We start from the raw sequence: 18,455 nt of genomic DNA, 5'->3' as shown, positions 1-18,455 counted from the left end.
AGTATAACGCTTATTTGAAGTTAATTTCATTTAAATTTTGGCTTTTATATCTCATAATTAGATTATTAAAAAAAATTCTCATAATTAGAAAGTAGTCATTACTTATATCTCATTATTGAGTATTTAAATTTGGTATTTGAAATTTTGAGAAGTCATTTTTTTGTTTGGTACCGAACTTCTTTAGCCTTGTCATATAATATCCAGCCATGATCTAGTAGTTGCTTCCTGGTTCAGGTTGTTTTTTTTTTATTCATTTTCCATAAGTTGTTTGTCACCAATTCATTTGTGTTAAAAGGATATACAAAATCTGAGTGGAAATTGTCTGGCATAGTATTCATTATTTATTAAAATTAGCCATCATTTAAAATGGTATACAAAATTCATCATTACAACATGTTTTTTTGCCCGTGCAGTATTCTTTATTTACCTATATTAACTGTTATAAACTTCTATAAACATAAAATGAGCTATAAAATTTCAATTATTTTTTAATATGATTTGAAGAAGAAGAATATAAAAAGAATTACGAGAGAGTAGTAAAAAAGAAGAATTTATTGCAATTAGTCAATTTTCAAATTTTTTATAAGATTATAATCAAAGTTTTATTTTATTAAGAAAATAGCACATCATACCAAATAAATTAAATTAATTGGATTGAATCAATTAAACCAATTAATTTAATTTACTTGAGTTTGGTGGGCTATTTTTCGAAATAAATTAAATAATGCCGATCAGTTAATTAATTACTTTCGGCCTGATGTTCTATTTTCTTAATAAAAAAAAATTTAGCTGTTTTTTTTTGTTTTAAAGAGAGTGGAATATTGAGCTATTGCTTTAATTGTCTCATTAAAAAATAACTAATTGCTAAAATTGAGATATGAATATGTTTTTATTTAAGTTTTATTATTGATTAATTGTTTAGTTATGTATCTTGAATTAGTTCATTCAATTTATTTTTTTATTAAGTTAACTTGAAAACGTGGACTAGTTCATTGGTTATCGTGATTTTTAGTAACTCTTTTTTTTTTTTTTTTTTTTAGAAGTGTAGTAACTCTTTTATTTTCGTCAGTGACTATATTAAAAAATTAATAAAATATTACTCTAGCTTACAAAATTAATATTTACCAATGATTACTTAAATATATAGTTTTGCAATTCTTTATTTATCTGCAATTCATACACTAGTTATACGTTTGGTATCATTTTTATATGTGTATGTTACTGTTAGGTACTGATAGAGACATCTAGCACACTGAAAAAATAATTGTATTTTTGTATTTTTAGTTTTGGATCGGAACTGATGCCCATTAAGGTTAGGAATCGGTCTTCTTCACACGTATTGAGTTTGGCTTTACATCCGGCGCTTTGCATGGCTCGAGACTTGGCATATTTGCCACGTCAAGGCCCACTTAACCACTCACCATTTCAAAATTCCCACAAAACAACTTATGAAACAATAATAATAATAATAATAATAATAATAATAATAAAAAGAGTATGTTTATGAAAGGCTATTATATCCAGGGACGACATAGGTCTGTCTGTGATAGGGAATAGGGGGCCTTTATTTTACTTCTTCCTTTCTAAACGTCCGTCAAACTCAATTTTTTGTATATATTTTCAACATATACTCAGTTTGGTAACATCGTTTATTATTTTTTTGGTGATTTCAAAGATATTCATTGATGATGATTCCTACTTTTGTTAATTTCCCAAACACATTGTATGAGGGGAAAAAAGATCAAATAGAGCAACAAACTTCAATGGAAGATTCACATATTCTTTACTCAATTTTAATCCATTTTCACAGGTTCGTTTTTCGCGCAAGAAAAACTAAAAGGTATCAAACGTCAATATCAAACGTCAATCTCTAACTAGGCTTCGGGCTTAAAAATATACACGGCCCAAACCCCATATATTCAAGGGAAACTTTCACGAGTATCCCCTATTAAAGATAGTTATTCCCTCCTTGAATTTAAAATATTTCATAACCTCATATTTTAAATTTTCATTGGAATTTAAATGAAAATATAAACAACGAAAACGCTAAATGAGACTACAAAAAAAAAAAAAAAAAAAATTCATATATAACTGTATAAAAAACAACATTTTTTTTTAAATAAAAATCAGTATTCTCGATATAAAATACGATATCTTTGATAAACATTTTAAAATAAGGTAACAATAGTAATTTAGGCAATATCAATGTCCAATCGGATACGGCCCGTATATCTCTCACCATATTAATAAAGAAGACTAGAACGGCAAACCTATATTTGCATATTTCTAGATAAACATGTAAATATAAAAAACTAAAGGCACGAGAAGAGAGAGAGAGAGAGAGCTCGAAAACCCAAAAAATGCCATTCATAAATGACTCACTAGCAAAGAGTAACATTAGAATTTATTAGACCAGAGAAACCGAACCAGATATGAGAGACCCAAAAAAAAACAACCTCACACCATAAACCACACATCTCTGACATACATTCTTCACAATTGCAACATCCCAATCCAATTAAATTCATTATCTGAAGACTTTTTAGTTTTTACCTTCCCTTGACAACTAATTCACACTGCTAAAAAAAAACACCCCCCAAAAATAACATTAGAAATAATAATATAAAAAAGACTTGTCACCAGGTCCAACATGGTAGTATACTAGTCCTAGATTGTTACAAAATAATAGCCCCCACATAATACCACTTTTATTAAAGAAGAACCTACACTTATACGTATGTCTTCTAAACGTATAATAGCTGTCGACCACACAGAGACTAGCCTGGTCTTGCAGGCAGCGAATTAACGCCCACATTCCTTCTAATATTGTGCAGAGTAGTCTATCACCGGTCCCAATATGTTAATAACTTAATATTGCGCAAAAAGGATTTTGGCAATACATTCTGTTTGTACATGACTTCCAATATTTTTCACACGGTGTCAAATGCAATATACCCATCTTCTTTCTTTCTCATTCCATTGTGTCTTCTTTTTCATTTCAGTCTTTTTGAGCAAATAAAAATCAATTTAGTGGCCTTTACTTAGGCTCGGTTTTTCACTTGATATAGACGTGTCAATATATCCAGTATTTATGGCTACACAAAATAAAACCAAATAATAAAAAAAGGAGTTAATATGCAGAAATAAAATTGACATGCTGGTTGTTTGATTACAAAGGAGTTTTTTATTTTCTCTTTTGGGTTGGAAAATATTATCTGACTTTTACAGCAATAATGTACCATTTTGTTTTTCCCTCCTCGTTTTACTACACATTCTTTTGTTTGTTTACTTTTATTGACAATTTTATATTTATTTAAAATTGTGCTAGCTAGTATCTTGATCTGCACTCATTATCTTATCATTAGTGGTTCTTTTTACCATCTCGAGTTAAATTCATGATTGGCGTCATGAGGACTTAATCTCTAATCTCTAAATCACCACACAACACAATTAAGTAACACAGTTAAGTGAATAGAAGTTAGTTGAAGCAGTACTGTCCCATCTCAGCATGCTATTAATAATCTTTTATTACGATGTAAAAAAAATTCAATGAGATCACGTGAACATGTTTATATACAAACATATATATTATTCATTTATTTTATATACATATATGTAATAATTAATGGCGTATATCTTGTGTGATTTTGTTTGTTCGCCGGGGTGATTAGAACTTGAGAGGTTGGGAAAATGTTGGATGAGATATGCAATGCTACAAAAGCAAATAGGGCATAATTTGTATGTGACAAGTTTGTCTCTGACTTTTATTCCCATGCATTTAGGGAATGATACAGAAACAACTTGTATTATATGAATGTGGTTCAAAAATTAAAAATAGCTAAATGAACCTAACATGATTTGATACATCTTGTCTGTTTTACGTACCCGAAAAAGTTGTGAATATATAAACAAGTTTGGGCTTTTGTTGTCCGCAACTATATTGCCAACTTTGTGAGAAAATTAGTTTGGCATTTTATGAATTTATAAACTCATCTATGTGTGACAAATTGTACTTATGGAGATATAATATTTAAGATCAAGTCATGAATAAGACTGTATAAGGTATATCCAAGCATGTTTAATGTATTATATCCTAGTTTATAATAAGATGTGTGAAAGAAATGCCACAGCAGATTGGTATTAACTATTGAGATTTGTTATACTGACAGAGACATATAATATACAGCATCAACAGACAATAATTGGACATTTTAATTTTATATTCAACTGTATTGATTAGTGTATATATATTACTATATAAAAAAATAAAAAAAAGTTTGACACAAATATAACTAAACTCGTATCAATTTACTAAAATTAACTAAAATCCAAAATTTGACAGTTCTATTATTAAATAAATTGTGTAAAGAATGTAAAATCCTTCATAATTTCATGACAGATCGATAAAAAAAAAGTTATATAATTTTGTGACATTTCAATTTCGTGACAGATCGATCATGAGATGATTTTTTGTAAGAAAATAATTATCTCTCCTGATTTAATAAGAAACTGTCGAATTTCGATATTTTAAGTTTTAGTTAATTTTGGTAAATTAAGATGAGATTAGCAATATTTATGTCAAAATCTCTATATTATGTATATATATACATACTAAGTGTACGAATTATTTCGGGATATCAGCTGTTAGATCAATCAACATTTACCACCAAACACTCACTCACGTGCATATCTAAGTTGTCAACATTAGTCGAATACTGTTAGACTATTAGGCTGTTAAGTATAGTGACGTGGCTAAGCCACTTGTATTTATCAGTTAGGGTATTGTTTAGCTTTTGTTAAGCAGTTACACATAGTATTGCACATCGCATCTTGTATAAATACAATCATGTAATGATCGGTTAAGTCAATGAGAATCATAAACAAAAAATTCTCAAATCTCATTCTATCCCCAATTTTTGACTTGGTATCAGAGCTTTGTGATTTTTTTTTATTGAAGCGATCAATGGCGATACCTTCGATCTCCACCACTTTCGCTCTAACATTCACCAATTCTTCATCCTCACTTCCATTGTTCGCTTCGATGAGCTCTTCAATGGCTAGTCTTTTCGCCTCTAGTGCTTCCACTCAGGCATCGCAAATGCGAATGTATCAAGCAGTCACTCCTCACATCAATCATCTAGGTCTTCGTCTCGATCGCACCAACATCTAATTTTGGACGACTCAGGTTCTCTCCCACTAGTACAAAAAACATCATTGGGTGCGACTTTTTTCGCACCTACAAGTCAAAAGTCGCACCCAATGATACCTTTAGGTGCGACTTTAGTTGAAACTGTTGCAAATAAATAAACTGGTGCGACCTAAAACCAGAGCTCATGGCCTAGACGGATTCTTGCTTGGCGAAATTGTTGCAAATAAATAAAACACGCAAGCGTACGTGTCGCCCAAGTAATATAGTGTATACGAAGTACGAGTATCGATCTCACAAGGACTAGTTATTTTAACTACTTTTATAGCTTGACACGAATTGATTTCAATGTGAATGAGAGATGGATTTAAACAACTAGTGAAAAATTAATTAAAACAAAGAGCAACGAATTTAAAACGAGTTTTTCAGATAAAAGAAAGTAGGGGTCATGGTTTCGTCAGAAAACACTAGATCAAGGGTTTCGGGTACGAACAACAAGAACTACTTCCATACAAGCTAACCTCACTCTATCAACAATATTCACTGGCCTCTCTCGATTGATCTAGCAAACCTATGCAATTGTCGAATTGTTATCCTCTCGGCCTCTAATCCTATTAAAGCAATCACACACAATAAACACAAGAATTCTAATGATTACATGAATTGCCTAGGTTTTCTACTAACCTAGGATCAATTATGAAGACTAAAATAAAAGCACGAGCCTTTACTCTCTCTTTTTCGAGTAGCTAAACACTCCTAGCAGGCAATTCTAATGGTGACCAAGCAAAAGAAAGCATCAAGAAAAATTTCAGTCAAGCAAGCATATTATTGAAGCAATTAAAACATAATCCAGCCCTAATGAAATCCCATAACCATTAATTCTGACTGCATCGCAATGCCATTAAAGACCTAGCCTCTAATGGAATTCATGATCATAAATAAGCAAAGAATAATTATTGAAAGTAAGAGAATGAACATGGAGATAAAAAGAGAATTCATATTAAATAAACCTAGAGATTCACAATAATTCAGAGTTTGCAATATAAAAGTAAAGAGAAGGAAAGAATAAAAAAAACTATTAATAAAGTTCAAGTGTGCAGTCGAAGTTGTCGATTCTAACAAAGAACGTTATCTCTCCTATCAAAGCTCTTCAAAGTAGCCAAACACTTTAACAAAAATAAAAGAAAAGCAAAAGATGTGTTTTTGAGAACCTAAATTCGTGTATATATATATATATATATATATATATATATATATATATATATATATGATTTTGGATGATTTTCGGAGGTATATGGACCCTTAGATGATATCCTAGGGTCAAAAACACTTTAAAATCGGGAAATTGACGAAAACTGTATTTTGGGCATCGCGGCGGGGTGAAACGCATTGTTTTAGCATGTTTTGTGTCTGGATTTTATCGCGGCACGTTGAAATTAATCGCGGTGCGGTGAAATCTGGACAACTGTACAGTGATTTTGAATCGGTCATAATTCTTGCTCCGATGTCCGATTTTTGCATATAAACATGCGTTGGAAAACTAAGAGAAAGCTCTATCTAATGGTAAAAAGAATTCATCCAAAATATTCACTTAAAAATCTTAAATCATGCAGAAGAAGACACCATGTTTCTTGATTAGCTCTAACTCCCCGAAAAGTCTTCAAATCATCTCAAAGTTTCTCCATTGCCCTCAAAAACCTTTCTGATCATGATAAACCTCTAATAACAAAGAAAAACACAAAAAGATATCAAAAACACCTAAGTATTTGCTTCAATTCAAGTCTGAAAATGAGCAATTTATACGTATAAAACATACTCATCATAAATCACTTGTCCTACTCAATTTCTTGAATCCACTGATTCAAATGGCGACTGAGCTCAAATCGCCAATCCGAAGTATGTTCTTTGGATGCAATACGATCAATTTCTCATGTCATGGCTATTCTCCTCAATCTCAAAGGCTATGTTAGGGCACGTGAATCACAGAATTAGCTCTGTCAAGCTTTGGTCAGCTCTCGCCGCGTCGTTCCACACGAACTTTAGAGCGCACATCATGCAACTCTGATTCGCACTTCAAAAACAAAAGAAAGGGAAGTTATCAATTAAGGATTTCATCTCAAAGATGAAAAGCACCGTTGAAAATCTTGACTCCATCGGATCCGTATTTTTTTATGACGAGCTCGTTCAATACATTCTCAGTGGCCTTGGTCACGAGTATGAATCAATTGTGGTAAACCTAACAAGTCGATCTGATAAAGTCTCTTTGCAAGAGGTTCAATTCTCTATGCAATCGCAAGAAATAAGGATTAAGGCGTAGAACACACACCTCAACTCTGATCCGCAAATGCTGCAATGGAAAATGTTGTTTTTCTCCATTGATGTCAGTCAAACCACAACAAAAACACTCGGAGCTTCTCCAACAACGGTGGAAGGCATGGTCGTGGGGGTGGTGGTCACAACTCAGGCCGCGTAAATCGTCCGTTCTGCCTACTGTGTGCCAAACTTGGATATGTTGCAATCAATTGCTTTCATCGCTTTGAGATGTTGCTCCAAGGCCATCAACAGTACATTAACAACAATCAATCTTCTCAAAGCAATGGAAGTCATCAAGCCTACATTGGTGCATCAAATGATGGCTCAAGTGCACACGAGTGGTACCTGGACAGCATCGCCAGCAACCATATCACCTCCGAGCTCAACAATCTCTTAGTGCACAACGACTACACAGGCACGAAAAAGCTAGTTGTTGGTAACATTTCTAGACTCCCTATTTTACATATTGGAAATGCAACATTGAAGCGTAACAATCCAAGCACACAACTTAGCCTTAAGAACATCCTTCATGTACCAAAGATCACTGAAACCTTACTTACTATATCTCAATTCACTCGAGACAACAATATATTAATTAAGTTTTTTTGGTGAAAAATGCCTTATAAAGGACAAAACCACTCAGATTGTCCTTCTGGAAGCAACCCTTAAGGATGGGCTCTATCAATTGGATCTCTCGCAATTGTCTATATAATTTGCAGAGCTTAAGCCAAAGCTACAAGCTCTTGTATCTAGATGTAAAAGTCCCTTGTTCAATGTCAAAATTTCTAAAAGAGTCTTTGTGTCATAAACCAATGATAAATGTCTCTAAGTCTATTCCTTTTGATTCATTTGTTTGTACAACATCTAGTAACAATTCTAGTACTAAGGACATAAACTTCTGGCATAAACGTCTTGGCCATCCATCAAAAGATGTTCTGTCTCATGTACTGAAATGTTATAATTTATCTTTGTCTATAAATAAACATGATTTTTGTGACTCTTGTACAACTGGAAAAATTGCATTAATTTCAATACTCGTATGTTAATCTCAAAACCACTGCACATTTTTAACTAATATATTCTGATTTATGGGTCCATCTCCATACCCGTCATCAGATGAATATAAATATTATGTGCATTTTGTAGATGATTTTTCAAGATTTACTTGAGTGTTTCCACTAAAAGTCAAATCTGATACAGTGTCCAATTTTCTTAGATTCAACAAGTTTATTGAAAGACAATTTAATTCTACAATAAAATGTCTCCAAATAGATTGGGGTGGTGAATTTAGACCACTTGCCCCCATTCTAAATAGTTTAGGAATTCAGTTTAGACACCCTTGCCCTAAAATTCACCAACAAAAGGGCGAAACCGAAAGAAAACATCAACACATCATTAATCTTGCTCTAACTTTGTTATCTCAAGCTCAAATGCCACTAAAATTTAGGCAAAAAGCTGTTAAGTCTTTTGTTTTCACTATAAAAAGACTTCCAACCCACACTTTGAGTCTCAAGTCACCATTTGAAGTCATTTTCTCTCAGCAACCAGACTACAAGTTCTTCAAAAAAAAGTTGGATGTGCAATTCAACTTCCGGTCTTCAAAGTGTCTTTTTTGGGATATAGTCCATTACACGCTAGATATAAGAGCTTGATGAATCAAGAAGGGTATTCATCGCAAGATCTGTCCTTTTTATGAAAGGTATTTTTTTCCCATACAACTGTATTTTTCAACCAAAAAGTGCAACATCAAAACATGTGCATCACGACTTCTAACCCACACATTTCCCACTCCTTATCCAACATGTACCTTCCAGCTTAAATCCAATAGATCACAACAGTAACCAACAACTACCAAAAAATACCATATCACCATCTCAACCAAAACTGACTCTACAGAACCACTGCAACACCAAACTACTCACCAATCAAATCATGTGTCCAAGTCCTCACTTGACTCACAAATTGTACCCTATACCCTAACACACACTCATACTCTCTTTTCCCATACACAGATCCAACAGTAAACACCAATGTTCATCCTATGACCACTAGAGCCAAAGCAAGGATACACAAACCAAAAGCATTCAATGTTGTTGCACTAATATGTGATTTTGTGGCTGAACTGTGTTCTGTGAATCGAGCTTTAGACAACGGGGATTAGAACACGCCACGGATAAAGAGTACTCATTTCTCATCATCAATCATACTTGAGATCTGGTTCCACATGATCCAAGTATAAACATTGTTACTAACAAATGGGTGTACAGAGTAAAGTACAACACAAAAGGTACCGTGGAAAGATTCAAGGCACGTTTAGTGGCACGTGGCTTTCAAAAAACAGCTGGCGTAGACTACTTTGAGACGTTCAGCCCAGTGGTAAAGCCATCAACCATTAAATTGATCTTCAACCTTGCAGTCACATTGAATTGGGATATCCAACATATCGACATTAATAATGCTTTCCTAAATGGAGAGCTCAAAGAAAAGGTATCAATGGCTCAGCCACATGGCTATATAGACTCCAATCATCCTAATTACGTGTGCAAACTCATCAAAGGGCTTTATAGGCTTCGACAAACACCAAGAGCATGGTATGAGCAACTGTCCAAAGCTCACATTACAAATGGCTTCACTGTCTCTGCCTTAGACTCATCATTGTTCATATACAAAAAGAAAGATACAGTTATTTATCTTCTTGTATATGTCAATGATACTCTTGTAACCGGAAACAATTTCAAGTTCATTTCACAGGTTATTTTGGATCTCAATAAGGCGTTCACTATTCGAAGCCTGTGCTCAGTCAACACTTTATTGGGATTTGAAGTCACTCGCGATGCCACATGTCTCTGTGTTACTCAACAAAAATTCGCATGCGAGCTTCTCAAGAAAGTCAACATGGCTTCTGCAAAGTCGAGTCCCACGCCTATGTGCCCGAGAATTAAGCTCCATAAAGATGATAGTATTCCATCCGGCCAAGCATCCACTTATTCCATCACCAATTTTCTATGCGCGGACAAAACACATTGAAGTATATGTGCACTTTGTCGTCCAGGAAAAAGTCGCCTTGAAAGTACTACAAATATAAGATCATTCCAGCATATTTAATTTATTAAATATTATTTTACAAACAATGATAATATGTAAAAACGTAAATAAAGTTACCACTCAGATTTGCACCATATAATTTCGTCTCATCTTGGTAATTCTTAATTAAGGTTTTGATGATGAATAATATGTAAATACACATCTAAATATTGTTGAATGAAAAATCACTTGCATATGATTTTTCTAATCTCAACACGTTATCGTAGTTCCCTTTAGTGATTTGTGAAGTATATTGTTCATGCAAGAGCATCAATTTTATCATCATATTGTACAGTCAACGAGAACTATGTTCCTTCCGAAGTCAAGGTTTTTATTATTGTAAGGCCTTAGAGTTTAATGAAGAATTATACCATATTTATAAAATGAATTACTAAAAACATGTAATTCGAAGCTAAATTACATGACTACTTGACGATGGCAAACAACACCCGCTAGAGTCCCAACACTATCCCATTTTTCTCTCTTGCATCTAAAACTTAACTTTTAGAAGTAAAAGTTCTGTTGTGTGTATATCATATCATAGACAAAAGAGTATGGGTGATGATAATCCTTTCTCTATCACGGCCTTTTTTGAAAATTGTACAAACTGTTTCACTCCTTTTCTTTGTTAGTGAAAACAACGTCGAAACGGCAAAGCAAAAAAAAAAAAGTCCAATCACACGAGAAATTAGGATAGCTAGCTTTATGCTTTTTGAACGCCTTATTTCTGCATCTTTCAAATCCCTAGTTGAAAAGTCTAACCTGATCAAAGATTCAAAAGTTACAAACCCATATATGTCAACACTTTTTCGATACTCCTTTCCTAATTTCCCTAAAAATACAATCCCTTTTCAAATGTAACCAGACTAACGTTCACAAATAACACTTTTATTTAGTCTTTATTTACTCTGCTACAAAGTTAAATAAAAAATAATAATAAACCATTTACCTTAATAATCCATAATTAATGACACCAAATTTTCTATATAAAAAAACGATTATGTAAAATTTATCAACAAAACAGAAGATTACAAGAGGGGAGTAAAACGATTAAAAGCCACTTTCATAGTCTATTTTCCAATCTACAATATACCAACAATAATGAAACACAGATACATCGGTTTGAAAGGAAACTAGAAAAAGTAGCTATTGGTAACTAATTAAGCCTAATTAAAAAGTTAGAACTCGTCTAATTAACAATTAAACAAACAACAAACAAACAAAGAAGTAAACAATAAAAACAGAGAGCGTTTTTATTTTTTCTTCTTCTCCTTCTTCCTCTTTTTTTAAGAGCCACAATTTGAGAACAAAGCCTCCAAAATCTCCGTGAAGACCTCGACGATGACGCCGTGATGATGCTCCGAGTTCAGAGACAGAAAGCACTGCAAAAGACTCTCGAGATCGTTAGCCGAGAATATCTGCTTCTCAACGATCATCTCAACCATGGATGTTCTGAAATCGTTGTGAGGATCGCTCGATTTCTTCACCACAGCGAAACTCTCCTTCACTCTCTCCTCCACCGGAACGACCACAGCGCCGGAATCGGGGACCTCCTTTCCCCGCCGGAGGTTTCGCCGGCGCCGGCGGTTCTCCGACGAGTCGGAACTTGGAGTCTTGTAAGAAAACAAAGTGTCCGTTTCGTCATCGTTGAGTTGTCGTTTTCTACGTTCACTTTCCTCTCGTCGTTTTTCGCCGAAATCGTCATCGTCGTCGTCGCTGCTGCTGAACCACCAACCTCCGAGGCTGCTATCGAGAGAGGAAGAGCTGAACGGAAAGAGATCTCGCTTCTTCACCGCTGTTTTCTTCGAGCTTTTCTTGTACACGTGGCTTGACTTTGACTTTGACTTTCCATTCTTCTTCTTCGCCGTTTTCTTCTTGCTCTGCTCGTAGAACGGGTTGAGTGGAAAAACAGAGGAGCTCGGACGAGGAAACACCGTCTTAATCGGCTTCGCCTTTGGTTGGAACTCGTAATCGGACTTCGAGTAATTCGAGAATCGATGAGAGAGTCTCGGTCTCGGAGTCGGAAGCATTACGTTCATGGTCGATCTGATACAGTTGTTTATATCGATTTGCTCCGTTATCGTTGTTGTTGCGCTGTTTTTCGGACCGCAGATTATGAGTGAAGAGAAGGAGCGGGATTTTAGCGGCTCGGCTTCGTCGTCGTTGTTGATCGTACGGAAGCTCTCTAGGGTTTCGGGCGTGAGAACTGAGTTCTGGATCGTGTCTGAGAGGTGTTTGGATCGGCATGAGCCGAGAGATGATCGGAAGATTCGAGAGAGCTTGAGTTTGAATCGGTTTTCATTTGCCATTTCAGAGAGAGAGAGAGAGGGAAAGAGAGTGGGGATTGTGAAGAAGAGAGAGAGACAGTTGCGAAAACGAGATTTGATATAAAATATAAATGCATGAGAAACAGAAAGTGAAAGACGTATTTATGGTATATTTTATATTAAAAAAGATAGGGTCTTCTGTGGAAACTATTTTTTGGCCTAGTTTTTGTCGTCTTCCTTGTCACCACCAAAGGACTTTTTTTGTGATTTTTCGTTTTGAATCATTTAAGTTGATAGATGGATATATATGCATAAATATCAGTAGTTCAAGAGTTTAGATGGATATATAGACTTTAATTTCAAAAAAAAAAAAAAGAGTTTAGACCCCAAAACAAAGTGGGTAAATAATAAAGATAACTATACGATAATTATATAGATGAAACTGTACTACAGTATGAGCTATAAATGATGATCAAACTTTGTAAGTTTTAGTCATTATATTTCGCAGTCTTGAATTATGAGCATAAACTATGACGTAGAAAATGACAAGAATAATTTTTTTTTATTATTATTTGAAGGGGAAGAAGGAATGATTTTTTTCGAAAATTTAATTCATTAGCTATTCTTCTGCCGATCAAGGGTTTACTAGATACAAATGTATGTTAATTAATTATTCTTTTACATTTGATTATTTTGTACGGAAAATTAAATATGTGAATAGCATGGATTTATATAAAATTTGACTAGTTCAGACACCAAAAACATGTAGGTAAATAAGCAGGAGAGTTACATAGAAATTGTTCTACAGTATGAGCTTTAAATACTTATCAAATTTTGTAATATTTAGTCATAATATTTCGAGGTCTTGAATTATGAGCATAAACTATAGAGAAATTGTCCTATTTTTCACTCTGTTGATAACTTTTTCCCACATTTTACTAAAAGCTTAATTTGTCCCAAACTCAAGTTTGCCCTTCACTATCTATTTTCTTAACAAATTGGCATCTATCTTCACTCACTCATTTTCTCTCGAAATGAAGACTCAATCAACCCATTTCTCCCGAATTGTTCTCCTATTTCTCATCTCTCTCACGTCAAAATCGTCGGACTTCTCTCTCTCTCTCTCTCTCTCTCTCTCTCTCTCTCTCTCTCTCTCTCTCTGTAACTGCATGTAACCTCCGGGAAATCGTCGACTCAAACCCACCCATTTCGTCTCTACAATAACTCTCATTTCTCAACCCACTCAAACCCATCACTTCTCACCCGAACCCTAACATCAAGAAGAAAAATGGCGGACTCAAACTCATCACCCCCGCGTCCGACACCCCCGCGTCGGAGTCCTCGGACAATCGTAACTAAAGTCCCGGAGGAGCCGGCAAGTCCAATGCCGGCTCGGAAACGGAAAACAACAACTTCGCCCAAACCCAAACCCCGGACGAAAATCGCGGGGACGAAGCCCCTAAAGAGGAAGAACATCACGACGAGTTCGTCCGACACGAAAGAGGAAGAAGTGGTTCCCAAAAAACCCCGTACAAAAATGGGAACTTCAAAGGTTAGTCTTTGATCCAAAATCCCTAACAGTTATTGATTTATTTCGATTTTATTGATTTATCTTGGGTTAGTGATGCTGATGAAATTATGGGTTAGTGTTGTTGATGAAATTTTCTTGATTTTTCGGAATATTAGTCTCTGAACATGGGAATCGGTTCGTCTCTGAATATTTGTTGGTGATTTTGTCTCTGAACATGGGAATCGGTCTGTATTGTTGTTGTATTTGTCTCTGAATAGATATCAACAATGTTGACATCGATGTCAACATTGTAGACATATATGTCAACATTGTTGAAATCTATATCAACAGTGGACAATGATGTCTACAATGTTGACATCAGATGTCTACAATGTTGACATCAGATGTCTTCAATGTTGACATCTATGCCTACAATGTTGACATCAGATGTCTTCAATGTTGACATCTATGTCTAATGTCAACATTGTAGACATCTGATGTCTTCAATGTTGACATCTATGTCTAATGTCAACATTGTAGACATAGATGTCAACAATGTTGACATCGGATGTCAACATTGTAGACACATATGTCTACAATGTTGACATCTGATGTCAACATTGTTGACATAGATGTCAACAATTTATTGTTTTTTTTTTCTTGATTCTCATATCCTTTCCTTATTTGTTAATCTTTATTTTCAGGGTTGGTCGAGATTTGTTCCCGAAGGGAACATTGTAGACCATAATTTCAGTTTCTTTGGATCCCTCGAGAAATTCGAGGAAGCTGCGGATATGACCGAAGAAGATAGGTCATTGTTTAGCAATTGCTGCTTTGACCAGTTTCTTCAACTACCAAAAATCAACCGCTCTTCGAAGATTATCAACCACTTGCTAATGAGGGTTGGTAGGTATGATGGCCAGGAGGAGTGCGAAGATGCACTATTTATTGAGGTTGCCGGACAACCACGTGCTTTCACGATAAAGCACTTCGCGGAAATAACTAGTCTCCGCGTCGTCGACAACTTTGAAGCTCCCGAGTACAATGAAGTTGTTGACGGTGGTTTGTACTCGGACATTTTACAGAATGGCACGCTGAAGTCACGGGCAGTGTTGACTTCTAAACTGAAGGAGAGCAAAGGGTGGGACAATCCCGAGAGGCGGGTGAAGTTCTTAATCCTTCACTTCCTGTGCAACGTTCTCCTCGGTGCACCTAGCCACACCAACATTCCTGATTTGTCGTACGTTAAGCTGGTCGAGGACTTAAACCAATTTAACAAATATCCGTGGGGTAACGTGGTTTGGAAATTCTTTCACAAAAGCGCCGTCAAATACGTGAAGAACGTTGGCGGGAAGTCCGACTCAAAAGGGAAGATCAACCTTCCCTCATTTCTGTATCCACTACAGATTTGGGCATTCGAGACGATGCATGTGTTCACGTCACTCGCGGTGTGTGACAAAGTGTTGGAAACAGCTATTCCACTGATGCGACGCTGGAAATCGGTGACTCATGTATTGGAAAACACATTCCAAAACATCGATTTTCAATCGGAGGAGTTAGCGTTCAACACCATCGGTGAGGATCAACTTTTTAAGTCAGATGAGAAGAAGAAGAAGAAAAAAACCAAAAAGGCAAACCATATGTAAGTAAATATTTATTTTAATTCTTTCTTCTTTCTTCATTGAGATTTGTTGAAATAGATGTTGACATCTGATGGATGGAAAATAATAGATATATTGTTGACGTTATTGATAAATTTTTGACATCTATTGCTGATATTACAGGCTCGGATTGAATCTGCTGGAGACACGTCCCTCCCATCCAAAACTATTTTTAAGTTAGATGAGAAGAAGAAGAAGAAGAAGAAGAAGAATAAGAAAAACCAGAAAGGCAAAGCAGAGGTAATTACTTTCTGTCTTCATTGAGATTTGTTGAAAGAGATGTTGACATGAGATGTCAAAAATGTTGACATCCGAGTATAAACATTGTTGACATGTATGTCAACAATGTTGACATCCGAGTATAAACATTGTTGACATACATGTCAACAATGTTGACATGTATGTCAACATTGTTGACATCTGAGTATCAACATTGTTGACATCCAAGTATCAACATTGTTGACCTACATATCAACATTGTTGACATGTATGTCAACATTGTTGACATCTGAAATCACAGTCTCGAACAAGTATGAACTCACAATAATATCTGACATCACAAACAAAGTACACAATAATATAATATCTGAAATCACAAACAAAGTAGACAATTCTTTGAAATCAAGAAAAAAAGGTTGACAAAGGAGGTTAGGTCAATGGAGTTGCACTATTACAAGTTTGACGATTGTGACCAATTTCTCCGCAACGCGCACACTTGCGCCTAATAACATCCTATCCTTGAGAGGGTATTCTTCGCTTTTTTGGCCTACCTGCGGCACGTGTCTGGTGCTGAGGCGCAATAACGCGGATATTCTCCACCTTGGGGGGAATATCCCAACTCGAAATGTCGTCATGAGGATGATGTACAGCTGCGTAGGTTGCGCGCAAATACTCTGTCGTATATACCTTAGAAATAAAGCTCTCAACTGGAAGGTTGCAAACTCGGCAAGCCGCGATTGCGTGTGGACAAATAAAATCATGCGCCTGACATCGATGTCAGGAACAGGTTCTATCATCTAAATTAACGCCAAATACGATCCCCTCTCTGTCTACTATCTCAAACTCGTTGACTGAAGATGGTCTGACCTATCATACAAAAAAGGTTCATTAGATATAGTTATGAATAATGAAGTCAACAACGTATATATGTCAATAACGTAGACATCAGATGTCAACATTATTGACATTAGATGTCAACATTATTGACATCTGATGGAAAAAAGTTGACATCTATGACAACAATGTTGACATAGTTCTCAAGTAGATGTCAACAATGTTTACATCTGAAGTCTACAATTTGTCAACAATTTTACATCTGATGTCTACATTGTTGACATATATGTCTACAATGTTGACATCTATGTCTACAATGTTGACATCTATGCCTACAATGTTGACATCTATGTCTACAATGTTGACATCAGATTACACATATCAACGATTATTAAACACTTACAGTCATTCGAACATCGTATCCAATGTACTTGTCCGCTCTGGCGTGGTATTCTTTTGTTAGAATCGTTTGTGTTTTTGCCGCAGCTTCTCGACGTTCATAAAACCATTTCATACTCCTCTCTCTTAGCCAATCCATCAACTTTGCAACTGGAAACTGTCTCACTTTAACGTTTAATGCATTCAATGCTTTCGCGTTGTTGTTCGTCATGATACCGTACCTTTTCTTCGTGAACATACACCGTGCCTACCTATGGTTCCCGACATCATTTGTCAAGTATCAACGTATTTCCAGATTTTCAACGTCCAACATGACCATGTAACTTTCCCATTCACTCATCGTATATGCCTTTGCGGCACCGTAAAATTTCCACTTCACCTTCTTCGTAATCCCATTAAAAGCAGTCTTCAAATTACCGTAGAGATGGAACATGCAAAAACCATGATAACAATTCAGAAATACCGTCCTCACGCCATTGATTATGTCAGCGTGTCTGTCAGATACAAATACTTGATTCTCTTGTTCCCCATATGCGTCCTTCAATTTGGCGAAGAAGTAACTCCACGCCTCGTTAGATTCTGAAAGACCAACACAATAGGCTAACAGAAAATATTTGCTTGTTTCCATCCATCCCACACGCTGTATACAACGTTCCTTTTATAATAGTTCTTCAAATGGGTACCATCAACGATAATCACAGGTCTAAGGTACTCCAAACCACTTCTCCAAGGGCCGAGTGCCATGAAAAAATTGACAAATACGCCGCCCGCACCAGTGACTAGGTCAAAAAAAGAACCGGGATTCTTAGTCTCGATCATGTACTTTAACTTAGGTAAGAACGCGTACGAATCTGCTGAACTACCGTAGAGGGACTTTAGTGTCTTCTCTCTGGACAGCCAAGCTTTTTTGTAAGTCATGGAAACACCGTAATCCATTTGCATATAACTCATTATCTCTTTCGGTCTGCACATACCCGTCGTTGGACCAATACACTTGTGCTTTACGACCTCTCCAATTAGCT

At 35.5% G+C, this 18,455-nt stretch overlaps 1 protein-coding gene across 1 annotated transcript; it reads right to left on the bottom strand.

Moving 5' to 3' along the window:
* Nucleotides 1–11,664: 11,664 nt before the first annotated feature.
* OFP8 (ovate family protein 8) lies at nucleotides 11,665–12,939 on the bottom strand. Its single transcript, XM_089612825.1, has one exon. It carries the CDS (start codon nucleotides 12,850–12,852, stop codon nucleotides 11,830–11,832), a length of 1,023 nt encoding a protein of 340 aa, XP_089468951.1. The 5' UTR covers nucleotides 12,853–12,939; the 3' UTR covers nucleotides 11,665–11,829.
* Nucleotides 12,940–18,455: the final 5,516 nt, after the last annotated feature.

The sequence above is a fragment of the Urtica dioica genome, chromosome 4, assembly GCF_054948205.1.
Source record: "Urtica dioica subsp. dioica isolate 48M chromosome 4, U.dioica_male_clone48M_v1_H2, whole genome shotgun sequence".
NCBI classification, from domain to species: Eukaryota; Viridiplantae; Streptophyta; class Magnoliopsida; order Rosales; family Urticaceae; genus Urtica; species Urtica dioica.
This window is presented reverse-complemented; position numbering and strand designations above follow the sequence as displayed.

Coding starts and splice junctions, on each gene's coding strand:
- OFP8 (XM_089612825.1), bottom strand. CDS start 12,852: ATGGCAAATGAAAACCGATTCAAACTCAAGCTCTCTCGAATCTTCCGA.